Source organism: Sus scrofa, chromosome 13, assembly GCF_054392235.1.
Source record: "Sus scrofa isolate SSC_HxYL_T2T_F1_AM1 chromosome 13, Sscrofa_HxYL_maternal_Yorkshire_Landrace_v2.0, whole genome shotgun sequence".
Lineage (NCBI taxonomy): Eukaryota > Metazoa > Chordata > Mammalia > Artiodactyla > Suidae > Sus > Sus scrofa.
The window spans coordinates 173,891,159-173,906,464 of record NC_139395.1 but is presented as its reverse complement, the minus strand read 5'-3'; the positions used below and the strand labels follow the sequence as shown (position 1 = coordinate 173,906,464).

General features: G+C 39.1%; 2 protein-coding genes across 21 annotated transcripts in view; one reads left to right on the top strand and one right to left on the bottom strand.

Moving 5' to 3' along the window:
- Positions 1-15,306, top strand: part of CMSS1 (cms1 ribosomal small subunit homolog) — a 395,732-nt gene that overhangs the window by 12,710 nt on the left and 367,716 nt on the right. The window lies entirely within an intron of this gene.
- The window catches only part of FILIP1L (filamin A interacting protein 1 like), a 295,463-nt gene that overhangs the window by 6,226 nt on the left and 273,931 nt on the right, over positions 1-15,306 (bottom strand). For 3 of the 4 annotated variants that reach the window (NM_001444321.1, NM_001444322.1, NM_001444323.1), the window contains 1 exon segment: positions 11,761-15,098. In NM_001444321.1, the coding sequence (NP_001431250.1) occupies positions 12,302-15,098 (2,797 nt within the window). In that variant the 3' untranslated portion in view covers positions 11,761-12,301. 4 annotated transcript variants of the gene reach the window in all.

Here is a 15,306-nt window from a genome sequence, read left to right as displayed (position 1 = left end):
CTCCTTCCCATTATCATGGAGGGCCAACATCCAAAAAAAAATCAGCATTTTTGGGGAAGCTATCAGATCCTAGTTAGACAGCTGGAGTCAGGATGTTTCCTTTTCTCTAAATGAAATTAATTTTGTAAGTGCTTTGAACTTTTTGGATATGTATTGGCAACATAATGTGTAACAAGGCTGTGTTCACTCAGGAGTGTTCCTAACTCCAGAGACTGCCAGGCCCCTCATTACACCTTTAGCTCTAGAGGTTGAAAGGCTCAAGACTCTCAAAGACCTTGGGTCGTTTTCACTTGTGATCATTGGAGTGGTACAGGGCTGCCTTACTCCCTCAGGAACCCAGCTGTGGAATGCTTGGTCAAGGCCATGTGTTATCAGAATGACAGTGTTTTGTATTTTTGTTTTTATCTTTGTTTAATGGGAAAGTACATAAGTAATGATGATGGATATGATGATGAAAAGGAGGAAATACTAAACTGAAATGAAAATATCTTTGAAATATTGTTGCCTTCTTTTGTGTATTGTTTGGTAAATCACTGCTAACTTATTTTTTTAAAAAAGAAACTAACAGATAATGAATCTGGCAAATAGCCCAGAGTTTCATATGCTGCTTCAGCTTTTTTCTCTTCGTTTTCTCAGAACTTCCTCATTATACGATAAAATTTTATCACTAAAGATTTTATAGTTTTATATGACAAGGGATCCTTCAAAAGGAAACTGTAGTTTGATTAGCTACAGTAGTAGTTAGTGTAGTTCCAGCTAACCTCTTGTGAGAGGATATTTGGTTTTAAAGAGAACTGCCAAAGTGCTATGGTTTATATTTAAGAGTTGCCAGTTTCTTATGTGAAGAAAGGTTAGAGGAAATTGATGGTTTTATTTTATAATGTAACCTGTTTTTTTCATTGGTTTTTGTTTGTTTTTTCTTTTTAGGGCTGTATATGGATGTTCCCAGGCTAGGGGTCGAATCAGAGCTGCAGCTGCCGGCCTATGCCACAGCCACAGCAACTCAGGATTTGAGTCGCATCTGCGGCCTGCGCCACAGCTCATGACAACACCAGACTCTTAACCCACTCAGGGAAGCCAGGGATTGAACCCAAGTCGTCATGAATACTAGTCGGGTTCGTTACCACTGAGTCACAATGGGAACTCCTAATGTAACATGGTTTGTGGTTGTAACTAGTCACCTCTCAATCTCTTTGTAGTAATTACACCATGGGCAATGAGGGCAATCCAAGAATAAGCTTTGAAATACAGTTTTCAATAATCCTTCCTAATCTCAGTGCTTCTATTTTGGAACATCACATATAGAAATAGAATGTTAAAACATACTAACCTTGTTGTCTTATTTATCCCCTTCCCATTTATTCATGAGATTTTTCACCTCAGCTTTTTTTCTTCTTCTTTTGTTTTGGTACCCACTCCCCTTCTTTCTCATTCTTTCATTTGTACCCATGTGAATTTTAAAAAGTTATTCATCAGGCTTGTATCTTACAGCAGCCTAGGGTTAGTTGCTAGAGCCGAATAGACCTGGGTCGGTCTCCATTCCAGTTCTGGCACCAGCTAGCTGTGTGTTCTTGAGCTGGCCAGTTAGCCTGTGCAGACCTTAGTTTCCTCATCTTGTAACCCTTACTTGGGGATTGAAATACCTACTTGCGACTTCTCCAATGGGTAGACATACTGTGTAAGAAAGTCCCTGGCACATCCAAAGTGTTAGTTATTATTAATGTCAACGTTATTATCTTTGTCTTTGTCTTCATATCTGTTAAGATGCCTATTTCTCAATCACAATCATAACTTACCTTCTTTGGTTATTTTACCTTTCTTTTCTTTTTTTTTTTTTTTTTCCGCTTTATCCTTTGTTCTCCCATCTCTCCAGTTAATTATTGGAGACATGTTGCTAAGCATAGCAATTGTGGCAGCTAACCACTGGGGCTGTGTTTCTAATCACATCTACCCCAGAAAAGAACCCCTTCACACATCCTTTTCCCTCTTTATCCTACTTAGTCTATTCGTTATGAGCTTTTCCTTTTTAGAGTTCACCTGAGAACATTATTTTCTACTCTTTTGTGTCTTTTCCTATCTTTTAGTTGTTCAAAAAATGAAGGAGTTATACCAGCTATGAAGTTATACCACCTTTGACCCTGACATTCAGTGATTCTGTGAAAAGAACAAATGCAGCTGTGACCACCCAGGTGTGTTGTGAGACCTGCTCATCTTTATTGAGCACCTGCTACCAGCAGTATTTAGGTCTTGATAATGCAGAACAGTGGTTCTTAAATTTTATAAGCCCAAGAATGACTCAGACTGCTTATTAAGATGCAGATTCCGTGCACTGGAGTTCATAAATCTGGGTATGTGGAAATCTGTGGAGTCTTAGGTAATTCTGCTAAAGGTGATCAGTGACTGCAGTTTGAGAAACATTGATAGAAAGTTTCAAAAGTAAATGATAGGAGTTCCCACTATGGCACAACAGGATCTGCAGTATCTCTGCAGAGCCAGGGTACAGGTTTGGCCCCTGGCCTGGAACAGTGGGATCACATCACAACTGCAGCTCAAATCTGATCCCTGGCCCAGGAACTCCATATGCCATGGGATGGCTAAAAAGGGAAAAAATAAATTTAAAATTTAAGTTTTTTTAAAAAGAAAGTAAATGATAGCTGATTCTTGCTCTCAAGAGATTATAATATAAGAGGGGTAACAAGTAATTATAACAAGAGGCAAAATGAAGTGCTATAATAAAGGTACGAACAAAGGTGTTTTGGAAACTCAGAGGAAGATTGAGAAAAATAGTTTTCTGGAAGAGTTGGCACTTGAGATAGGAGTCAGATTTCAATACAAGGAACAAAGAGAGAAGAACATTACAGCCATAGGAACAGCATGAACAAAGGTACAGTGTTAGAAGGCCTGATGGTATGTGGGAGGAATATGGGAGGATGGTCAATACTATATTCTGATGAGTGTGCAGATTATGTCCACAGTTTCAAAGGGAGATGAGGTGAGCTATGGAGGCCTGGGAGAAGTGCTATTTTGAAGGGAGGGACTAGAGGATTGCCATAATCAGGACAGTGTTGTAGAAGGATCACCAGCAACAAAAGTAAAGAGTTGAGGGGTTAAGTGTAGTAGATTAACTATCTTAGTAGCATCTGTACTGAGGTCTGGATTTGGGGAGTTGTTGCACAAATGAAAGGGGGAGGGCAGAGGAAGAAATAGGCAGAGTGGCTGATTGGATCTGGGGGATGAGCAGAAAAGTGGAGAATGGCACCCAGTTGTTGAACCTGGGTGACAGGGAAGGCGGTGGACCTTACCAGAAGTTAGACAAAGAGCAATCCAAAGGTGACAGTGTGCTGAGGAGTGGGGCCCATGCCAAGTTTGAAGTGTAATTGGACCTTCTATATGGAAGGGTTTGGTGGGCATTGAAAGCTTGGAGATGTTGCTTTGAGAATCGTTATAGAAAAATTGTTGATACCATTCAAGTAGCTGAGACAGCCTAGGGAGAAAATTTAATTCCTCCTCACCTGCCACTTTTTTCTTCTCCCACTATCTGTACTTCTGTACCTTTTCCCAGAGCCTGAGAGGTGAGTTTTGATGGGCCCTATCCTGTGCCCACACCCCCTCTATAATACTGCCTGTCTTATTAACTGATAAGTGTTACTAGTTCTCAGAGCAGCCCTCTAAGGGGGCATTTCTTTCCAGTACTTGAACAAAACACAGTGACTGAACCATTTTCCAAGGCACTGATGAGTTAGCTAGGGGAAGGGAAATCCTGCCCGTCTCCTGCAGTGATCAGACTGGCCCCTGGGCCATTGTGTCTGGGCTGAACCTACAGATTACATAAACTCGGGGTGGGGGGGGAGGTGTCTGCCACTCCTTAGCATGGGGGGGGCCATCAGTAATTACAGGATGGTCCCTCTATAGCACATTTCCTTCTTCATTGGCAGTCTAAGGACGTCGTGGAATAGGGTCATAGTTAATAGGTTGGCCTGAAAAAATAGTAGTAATTTCCATTGTTCTCCCTAGTTCTCTCATTATTCTGAGAAGCTAAAAGCAGTGGCTCTGGCAGCATTTATATTTCCCCAAATTTTTGTAATAAATATGTATTATTGTTAAAATCAGGGAAAAAGTTTTCTGTTAAAATTGTGCTGCTTATGTCTGTCAGTATTAGATGTTATCCTTCTCAGAGTAATCCCTGCCCATTGACTGACTCCCTGCTGCCCTGAAGGAGCCCTCTGGTGTTTAAATGTTTCTTATGTTATGGACCCTTTGGAAATCTATTGTGATTTTTGGTTCACTTCTTTTTCTTTAAAATGGTGCTTTTCTGAGGCCTCAAAACTGACTGATATCAGTGAATTCAAGTGAGAACATCATTTAAATTCATTTAAATGTAAAGAACAGAAAAGGAATAGGTTTTTTTGTTTTGTTTTGTTTTTTAGAGCAGGGGGCTTGTTGGGGGGGAACCGGCCAAGTCACTAATGGTGAAGGATAGTAATTTGTTCTTGAGGAACTGCTTTGAGTGGCTGCATTGAAATAGGTTTTTGTTGTTTTGTTTTTTGGGGTTTTTTTGTCTTTTGTCTTTTTAAGGCTGCACCCTCAGCATATGGAGGTTCCCAGGCCAGGGGTCAAATCGGAGCTGTAGCTGCTGGCCTACTCCACAGCCACAGCGATGCAGAATACAAGCCGTGTCTGTGACCTACACCACAGCTCATGGCAATGCCGGATCCTTAACCTACTGAGCAAGGCCAGGGATCCACCCCTAGTCCTCGTGGATACTAGTCGGGTTTGTTAACCATTGAGCCACAATGGGAACTACTGAAGTAGGTTTTTATATGCACTTAATTGTAATGAGAGATGATTGGAGACCAACTTGAAGATTTTCCTCTAAAATGGCAATTTTATTTGTGATGCTTCCTTGGTTTACAGTTATTTAATCCTGAATTGGAAGCAGAATTTAGAGACTAACAAGATTGAACCCTAACACTTCTTCCACTGAGTTAAAAAAAAAAAACAGTTTTTTTTTAAACTTATTTTGGGACCATAGGTCTTTCCTTATAGGTCTTGATGTTGCTTGAGAAATGGAAACCCTAAATTCGGGTATGTCACCTAGGAAGATTTTGTAGGGTTCTGCAAAGGCAGAAGTCCCACCACCTCTGGTGGTACTTGTCTTTTTGATGGCTAGACTTTGATCCCTAGATTGTCTTTTCTGTAAGTCTTGGGTCACTGTTAGGACTATCAAGAGGGCACCTACTTAGAAACTTTGAGAGAGTTCCTGTTGTAGCTTAGCAGTTTAAGGACCTGATGTTGTTGGGCTTCCATCAATCCTGCCCATTTGTGTGGGGCTTGGCCTTTCATACTCACTATTTTTTGTTAACCTAACAGTAGCCTGAGGGAGATGGGAGGAGTTGAAAGAGGAGGCATATTGCTACTCTCTTCTAAGGTGATCAGATGGTGTTGTAGTTTCAAAAGAGGTAAGGCTTGGGCTAAACCTTTCAGTGTAGGTCATTTGATGGAGAAGAGAATTCTATCCAGGAGCAGTGGGGAGGAGGAAGGAGAAAGCCCTGTGACTTTGTAGGGGTGACTCAAGTGTTCTGGCAGACTTGTGAGGCAGAGTGCAGGAAGGTAATGTTAGGCACCTTGAGTATGTCCACAGACAATGGAGAGGATTAGATGCAAGTTGTCATTCTCCTGCTTGCACCAACAAAACTTCTCACTATGTTGCCATAGAAAGAGAATGGGACAGTGAAATTAGATCTATCTTCTGTCTCTTTTTTTGTCACAAACAGAGCCAGCTAATTTTCCTTACCTCTCAGAATTTAAATTTTATATCTCTAAAGTTATGATGCTATCCACTTTACAGGGTTGTTGTGAAATGAAAGAATTAGTTTGAGGAGAAAATGCTCCCTCGAATTGTATTCAAGGCCCTTCGTAGTCTGACAGTACTGTGTCCTTTTCGCCTTACCCCTGCCCCAACCATCTTAACATCAGCCACACTGCATTGCTCACTGTTCCTTGAATGCTGGTTTTCTGCCCTCCTGCTTAACCCCACACCTCTAGGCTCTGAGCATCTCCTGGAATGCCTTTTATCTTTTCTCTAATCCCAGTCTTCCTAATCTCCCAGCCCTCCCCCACCCCCTCAAATCTTAACTGTTTCTGAAACCTGCCCCTGAACTCTGCCCAGAGTAATCTGCTCCTCCTCCAAACTCCAGTTAAGTGCTTGCTATCTACAGATTCCTTCTTTGTGTTGTGGTCTTAATTACCTTTTAAGGCAGTCCTCCACTCCCACCTTAGATTCTAAATCTTATACCTGCATAGCTATCCTGCACAACAGTGAGTAATACTGATACTTCATAGTAAATATTTGTGGGTTCATTCTTGTGGTGATTTGTTGAGAAATGAATAGAGCCTATATCCTAAGACAAAACATTTGTGCCTGTGGAGACTATAAACTAATACAAAGGAGATTGAAACTCCTCAGAGAGGACTCTTTAGAAAGGTCTAAACAGTAAGGGTTATCTCTTAAATTCTTGGGAATCCTGCTGAAACATGTGTAAGGCAAAGTTGATTGGCTATGTAGACTTCTCCTTATTTCTCCCAAAGCCTTGTGAGAAATGGAAAGCTCATCTGAAAATACTAGTTTATAGTATGGTATCTTTGAAAGAGACAAATGTACAAGGAATTAATACAAACATAAATGTTCAGGGAGTTCCCATTGTGGCTCAGAGGGTTTTGAACAGACTAGTATCCATGAAGATGCGGGTTCAATTCCTGGCCTTGTTCAGGGGGTTAAGAATCCAGCATTATGGAGTTCCTGTCATGGTGCAGCGGAAACGAATATGACTAGTAACCATAAGGTTGCAGGTTCGATCCCTGGCCTCGCTCAGTGTGTTAAGGATCCGGCGTTGCTGTGGGCTATGGTATAGGTCTCAGATGTGGCTTGGATCTGGAGTTGCTGTGGCGCTGGCATAGGTCAGCGGCAACAGCTCCAATTAAACCCCCAGCCTGGGAACCTCCACATGCCACTGGTGTGGCGCTAAAAAGACAAAAAAAAAAAAAAAAAAAAAAAAAAAGAAGAAGAAGAATCCAGGGTTTCTGTGGCTGTAGTGTAGGCTGGCAGCTGCAGCTCTGATTTGACCCCTAGCCTGGGAACTTCCATATGCCCTAAAAAGCGATACCACCTTAAAAAGCAAAAAGAAAACAAATAAACAAAACTTGTAAATGTTCAAATATGCATGTGCTCTGGGCTGATCTGTCAGGTTAGTGGAAACTAGCCTTATGTAATGAAATTCTTCAGTGAAGATTTTTAAAGTTGTTTTGAGGCTTATCTTTAGTCAGATTCAAGATTCTTCTCTCTACACACCAGACCAAAGAAGCCCCTGAAGGACAGTGAACATTTTGTCTCCTTTATACTTGCCCAATTCAATGTGCCTTGGTCACTGGATTTGATCAGTAGTGTCCATGCGATGCTTTAAAGAGAATATATTGCATGATGAGACACTGCATGTCACTGAGACACAGTACTGTGTCAATAAACGCACTCCACCCTTCCAAAGGCAGGGTGTGTGAGACAGCCTTTGTAGGTCTGCAGGGCCTATATACATTGTTGGTTATCCAAAAATGGCCTTTAAAAAAAACCGAAACTAATAGGCAAAAAAAAAAAAGGTTTGTTTTAGGTTACTTTACAAAAATATGCAGGATCATTAGGCTATGTGGGAAAAGAACTCACTAAAGTAAGAAAACTAATTTCAGGTTTTCAAAAGACTCTCTCAATCAGATAAATTTTATTTCTCTTGACCAATAATTTTGTGAAAAAAAAAGTGAAATTAAAAATGAGGGCATAAAATGATTTTCCCTAGGATTGCTGACTGCAGTGCTAAAGATTAGTTCAGATTACATTTTTATGGCACCATTCTAAGTGTAAAACCTGATGTCCTAATGGAATATTAACAGATTTGTATGTGTTGCCATATGGAGAGTGTTAATTCATTATCAAATGGTAAAGCACTTAGAAATGTGTTGGCCAGTTTATTTGCTGGACCCCCCAAAGGATTCCTTACCCTTCAGCCTTTGGGGGATGCCTGCTCTGACATATTTGCCTAAACAGCCAAAAAGTCAAAAAGTCCATCAGATGGAAGGGAAAGAACTTTTAAGTGCAAATGAATTTTAAGGGGGTTTAAGATTTATGGGTTTTATTGAACCTCTTATGTTCCTTGCTCTTTCTTGCATTTGCTTCACTGTGGCCTGAAGTGAATGGAGTGCTTTGTTTTGGCTCATCCAAACTGCTCGCCATTAATGTGTGTTCTAGACCATTCCCCCAAAATGCTGTCGGGTTACCTTTAGGGCCTGGAATCTGAGATAGAAACAGAGCCTGTAGGTATCAGGCAGCCTGCTTCTGCTCAGTTAAAGATTCAAGCATCTGTGCCTTGCTACAGTTGTAAAACTTAGAACCTTCCCACCTTATAAAATGGTAGGTTGTTTGTTTGTTTGTTTTCTCTTTTGAATAAAAATAAAACCTGGGGAATAAGCCTTCTGTTTGTCATGCCAGCCACTAGAGGGTAGAATAGTCATACTTCCTGAAACAGGTATATTTCACTCTAATAGAGCAAGACCAGGGTTAGAACATATTTTCATTGTTTAGCAATATATAAATTTCTAAACCAATGGAATTCCTTTCTTTAGGTACATACTAATCAGCAGAGGAGCTTGTTAAAGATGCAGCTTCCTGAATTCTCACCCTCAGTCACCCTCAGAGATTGTAATTTGATAGCTCTGTATGGGAAATCAGGGATTCTCATATGTGTCTTGAATTTTACTTTGAGAAACATTGATCATAATGTTTTGGGCATGCATTATTGCCTGATAATCTTTTATCTTAGGATTGCAAAATAAAATGATTATTTTGGAGGAAAAAAAAATATAACAGAAACCAGAGTGCAGGGAAACTAGAGTGTTATTAAAGCTCTTTCCCTATCTTTCTCTAACAAGTTTCAAAGGAGACTCACTCTGTAACGATTCAGAATCAAGGAATTAAAAACATATTTTTGTGTGGAATTGTATTTTAGTCAATAAAGATCACAGAATCTTTAGGCTTCAAAGTCTAAGAATTTTTAGTTAAATAGCCCTTTTATAACCATCTCACAATGCAACCTAATTTTATCCTTTGGGTGTCATGAAGACCCTATACCTAATGTCTTGACATTGTGAAATGTTGTTGTAGAGACTTTCTGAGTAGAGCTCATCTAATCCTGTCATCATTTTGAGCATATATACTTTCCTTTGGATTAAAGATCCAGCTATAGTAATGCACATTGTCTTTCTGGCAAGGTGATGATTTTATTTTTGCCATTGTCCCCAGAGAACAATGGCATCCTTGGGAAAGCTTTACCACTGCTCTTTAAAGGGGAAATAATGTAGTAAAATCTTTCAAATCTGTGAGAAGATGCTGCAGCTTAAAACATTAAAGAGATAGGAGGACTAAGAAACTTGGTTCTGAAGCTGGGACTTCAGATGAGATGAAATAAAGATTTTTTTTTCTGACATTTATGAAAGCAATCTTCTCTTTTACGAGTCTCTCATGGGCCTTTTTTCCTTTAAGAATACAACCCTCTACTTTTACGTATCTCATATTAAGTTTTTTTTCAGTGCCATTTTCTCTCCTTCCTTGTTTTTAAGGTTTTACTGTGATTTTATATGAATGAAAATGAAAATTCTGTAACCTCCCAAACACACACACATGCACAGAGTTCTGAACAGTTGTTTTGAAATTAAAGACCAAAAATCTAGCATGTGTCATTATTTGCATAATTTTATGGAAAAGGGAAGATGCTTTTTTTTAGAGATGATGCTCTCTACCATAAATGTTAATTAGTAGCACTTTTAGTTATATGTTATTAATGGCAGTGTTCCTAAATTTTGATGTGGGTATGAATTTTGACACTGAAGTAATCCTAGTAGAGGAACCTCTAAGAGAGGTTCAGTTCCTTGAAAGTCCAGTATATTTCCAGTAATGTTAATTACTTGGGAAGCCTATTTATAGTTAATTATATGGAGCAGATGATGAAATGAGAATCTGTGCATTATAATCATGGAGCAGAGGACTTGTAGTCTTAACTTTATTGTAGAGAATTGCTCTAGCCCACATAAGATAAAAAATTGAATCCTTATAAAACAGGCTAATGAATACCCCAGAGCTTTCAAATTCTGTTACAGGTGTGCCAAGAATGGATCTTTCCCTAAGCATTTGGGGCAGCCAGGAGGAATCTGGGGTGACAGGAGTCCCTCAGCAGAACATCTCTGCCTCTTTATCCATTGTATTCAGTGTGTTTTCTGTTTGTGTCATTATTTGACAAAAATTGAGAAGTGCTCGGAAGACTTTGTTCTTTAATACTTCCTAGTTTCTGTTCATTATTTCATGATCAATTATTCACTATTCTCTAAAGCATTACTTATACTCTTGATTATTATCTAGAAAACATCTTATGCAGCAACATTATGAATGTCTACTTTGAAAGATATAAAATGTTGTATGTAGTTTCTTGTAAAGTTCTAACCCAAGATGACTTAAAAATAAAAATAGTTTTGGAAAACATTTAGACAGTATGTATTTTGTAATACAGTTGGGTCACTGCCGATTCCCAAGATAAATGTGTTTAAACAGAAGCTTTCTCATTCATCACTAGCCTTAGCTTTCATCTAAATTTATTTAACGATGATGCAAGCCCACAGCATTCGAGTTGCAGTACATCACCATGGATGTGTTTCTGTCAACAAATCCTTGCTTTGCTATCTATCATGAAATTGATTTTTCAGGGGAAGGAGGATAATTGTGAAAGATTCCCTTTTACTTTTAAAGATCTTCACAGTTTGCCTGGGTGTCTAAATTAATTGTGTTTAAAATCAATAACTGGCAATAAAATTGACCACACTATATTAACAGGTTAGAAAAGGGAAAATGGCAACGAGCTACTTTGTCTGAAATCATCTTTTTGGAATGTGGCTTTGGGACCAGGTTTGAAATTTAAAATGTTCCTTTGAAAGCTGTTGTTCTCTGCTACAGAAGTACAATTATGTTCAGAGTCCCATTAGCCGGGTGTAAGAATTCCCAGGATGCTTTTTTTTTTTTTTTTTTAGGAAGACTTGAGTTTTTCTTGAAAATGGCATAACAAAACTCACAGAAGAAACTTCCCTCAGCTAACACTGTATTTTTTTATACATGCCTTTTCTATAACTTATGTTTGTAACTATCTCTGGTTTTTATTTGCTTGTTGGCAGTTAAAAAAAAAAAGCAAGATTAAGTTTATGCTTCTTAATGCAGCCCACTAACAAACAAGCAAGGTAGGAAGCACCTACCTTAAGTAATTCAAACTATTTTGGGAACTAAATAGGAGAAAGTGACAAGGATGACATCTTTGCTCTGAAGCACAGTGTTCATAAGCATATGTCATAGTGGCTGATTCCAGGTTTGGATGCAGCTATATGTTTTAAGGGGATTTTCATCTATGATAAAAATACAGTCAACTCTTGACTGACCTGTTATTTCCAGCTGTGCTTTTTCTGGCTTCTTATCACATTTCAAAGCTTTTTACTTTCACCATCAGCTCATATGTGCTCATAAAATCAAATTACTTAATATTATTTTATTCAGTTATTGTCAGTAAACATTAAGTTTCTGAATTCCTAATGTGCTAAGTACTGTCCTGGTCACCAAGGATATTCACATACATCTCAAGCATGAAGTTAAGTTTCCTCCTGAGAGATGTTATAGTTAACTCTGAGAAAAAAAGAAATAAAATTTTATTTATTTCAACTACTTCCTCCTCCTCCTTTAATACATGATCAGAAGTTGAGCAGGTCCTGTTTGTTTCTAAGTAAGAATTAAGACACTATGAACAGAAAATGAAATTCTATTATACATGCAAAAAAAGAACACAAAATGACCAAAAAAAAAAAAAAATTCAGCAAGCAATGGTAAAAATAACAATTTACTGCTTTATGATGTTAAAGTATTTCACCAAAACAAGTTGCAATCAAATTAATGTGAGTTATGGAAATGAAAATACATAAAAATGTATTTATACAAGTGCAGACTAAATATTTTCCATACAGATATGTAAATGAAAAGATATACAGTAAGTGCACACTTGATATGACTATGCAGGCAACAGTTAGTTTCAGATACTCTTGGATAGTTCATGCATAAACTTTCCCAAAGTACAAGTTCAGTCATCTTTTGGGGGATGTGGAGGGATCATTATAAAAAAGGACTGAGTTCCTTGCAATGCTGTCAGTATAAACTGGATCAGGGTGAGGGTCATCAGTTATATATATTACTTACTGTAATTTGTGATTGTCGAGGAAGAGGTGTAGCTGTTGGTGTGATAGTAATACTGCTGGTGACTTTATTGGTTGTTTTGTTTAGTGCCCCATTAGTTAAGCCTTGAGTTCGGTTATCCTGCAGTGGTGTTGAAGGGCTAGCAGGTCTCACGGGGCTGGCTACAGCTTGCATGTAAGGACTTCCTAAGTGAATGTGGATTTTATTATCCTCAGTAGTTATCACACTTGAACTGTTACTATTTGAACGCTGAAACTGCCATGATGACTGCCGGTCAGGGGAGACTCTGAAAATCGCGTGCTTGGCACTGATTTCTATTGGCTCTGGAGAGCGCCCCTGCTCAGGGGAGCTAACTGAACCAGTAACAGCCAAAACTTGAATAGGTGACATTGTTCTTTCTGGAGTTATGGAACCACAAGACTCTGGTGTCTGTGCCCTGGCAAAGGCTGCCATGGTAACCGGGGACATGCCTTGCTCTAAATTCATAAGGCCTTCAGCAGAGGTTTTGGATTTCACTGGTGTTATGGAAGCATTTTGGAGGATGGTTATCCTTTGCTTTGGGGTGCCACAGTTTGGTATCACTGCAGTGCTTGTGTAAGAGTGAGGACTCTCTGTGGTCGGACTTGTTATTTCAAGAGTGGCTGTGTTCTGGACATGGTCTGGGGTAACCTTTATATGAAGTGGCTGCCCAGGTGTGTGGCTTAGCACTAGATCCCCAGGTTGCACGAAGTTGCCATTGGGTTTAGTTTGTATTTTTCCATTCTGAGGATGGCCCTCCTTGGACTTCATCCAAGGAATCCATAGCTTCCTGTTAACAGGACAGGGAGTAGATGAGTTGCATTTGAAGGACAGTACAGATTCCTCATCATTAGGATCATCTTCCTGGTCCTCACTCTCCTCATATAACTGACCATTGATGACTGCTCGTTCCAGAGGAATGAGACTCTTGTAATCAGGTGGCTCATTGTCTACTGCTTCTGTTTGAACTTCCTTAGAAAATACTTGAGGGTCAGATATTCTTCTTCCATTCAGACTGGGCCGAAGGCTCTTACTGAAATGACGGTATCGCTCTAACTCTTTAGTGAGGTTTTCAATCTCTCTTCCTAAATCTCTGTTCCTGTTTTCTTGTTGATTGAGTTTCTTTTGCAAAACAGAATGATCTCCCTGGAGGTGACATATCAGGTCCTCGGTTGCCATGTATTCATGAATTTTCTCTTTAAGTGCATCCACTTCTCTTGAGAGGTGCCCTGATTTAGCTTCTTCTTCTTGAAGCCTTTTGAAAAGCCATTGTTCATGGCTAGACTCTGTCTTTTCTGCTAACTTGTACTTGGCAAGTTCCATTTTAACATGCTCCAACTCTTCAGATAAAAACTGAGCTTTGTCTCGTTCATTAGCATACCTTCGTTCTAGAGTTTCATATTCATCTTCAGTTTTCATGAGGTCATCCTCAATGGCTTTCATATCCTTTAGCTTCAGTTTCAGTCTTTCCACTTCTTGAGAGAGCTCTTTAATCTTATTGTTTTCTTGGTGTAATACTGTTGTGGACTTACTAGAATCTTGATTTAATTTGGTTTTTTGGAAGTCTTTCTCAATTGCTTCCAATGATTGAAGCCTATTTTTCAACATGTTAACTTTGGACAGGAGATCACTTCCTTTCTCCTCTTCTGCTTTCAGTTTGTTTTTTAGATCATCTCGTTCTTTGGTTACACTGTACATTTTTTCTTCCACATCGGTTTTGGACTTCAGTGCTCGTTTTGTTTCCTCAATTAACTTCTCAGTAACTGTTGTCACTTTACTTTGCTCCACTTGAAGCTGAGAAGCAGCAGCTTGTAACTTATCTTCTGTTTGCTTTAATTTTTCACTCATTGTTTTCCGTTCATCAACCAACATCACAGTTAATGTTTTCAGTTTAGTTAAATCTTCTTTTAGGGTGAACTCTGTCTTTTCTAGACGACTTTCAATGGTTTCTAGTTCTTTAAGCCTTATCTTTAAACTCTCCAGTTCCTGAGACAACTGCTTTGTAGTCATCCTTTCTTTTTCTAAATTGCATTTCAGAGAATAACATTCTTGTTTGCTTTTGTTGAAAGCATCTTCCAATTTTTCCAGAGCCATAATTCTTTTATTGAGTTTCTCAACCTCTAGTTTAAAGTCTTTACTCTGTGTTGTTTCCTTTTCCAGCCTCTTATTGAGATCTCTGCACTGTTCCTCCATTTTTATGAGTTCTTCATCTTTCCCTTCCATTTCTAGGACACGTTTCCTGAGCTCCTCCACCTCAGCCATGACACTGGAGTTTCCATATTCTCCCTTGTTGACTTTTTCTTTTATATCTTGCAGCTCCTCTTCTGCTTTTCGTAAAGACCTGTTTGTCTCTTCTAACTCATCAATTTGCCGGCTAAGAGCTGCCAGCTTTTGTCGAAGCTGGCGATTTTGGCCATCCTCATTGGTGAGCTTTGCCATAATTGTTTCTTGGTTCTGGTGAAATTTTGTGGTTTGCGTTTGCAGTTCGTTCTCTAGTCTGGTTGCCTTCTGCTCTTCTTCCTGAACTCTGGCTTCAGCAAGGGCTAGTTTAGCATGTGTTTCCTTTGCACTTGTGGTTAGGTCTTGAATTTTCTGCCTTTGAAGGGCAAGCTGTGCTGTCAGCCTTTGTTGTTCATCCACCACCATCAAAGCAAAAGACTTCAGTTTGGTCAACTCCTCTTTCAGGGCAGTGACCTTCTTCTCTTTTTCTTGTTCCTTCTTCTCCTGGGACTCAGTTTCTTGGTCAATCAACCTTTTCAATCTGAAAAATATAAGAGTGCATTCTATTTTGTGATTGGTGCTTTAGAAATTTATCTGCTGTGAGTAAACATTTGTAATATAGAAAGTCAGTATCAAATCAGCTCATACAAAATATGGAAAAGAGTTCCTGAATTTGATGTGGGAGGAGAATATTTATTAAACAGATGTCTTGCATTTTTGTTTTCATTATGTGCTTTCCTCCTACCTCT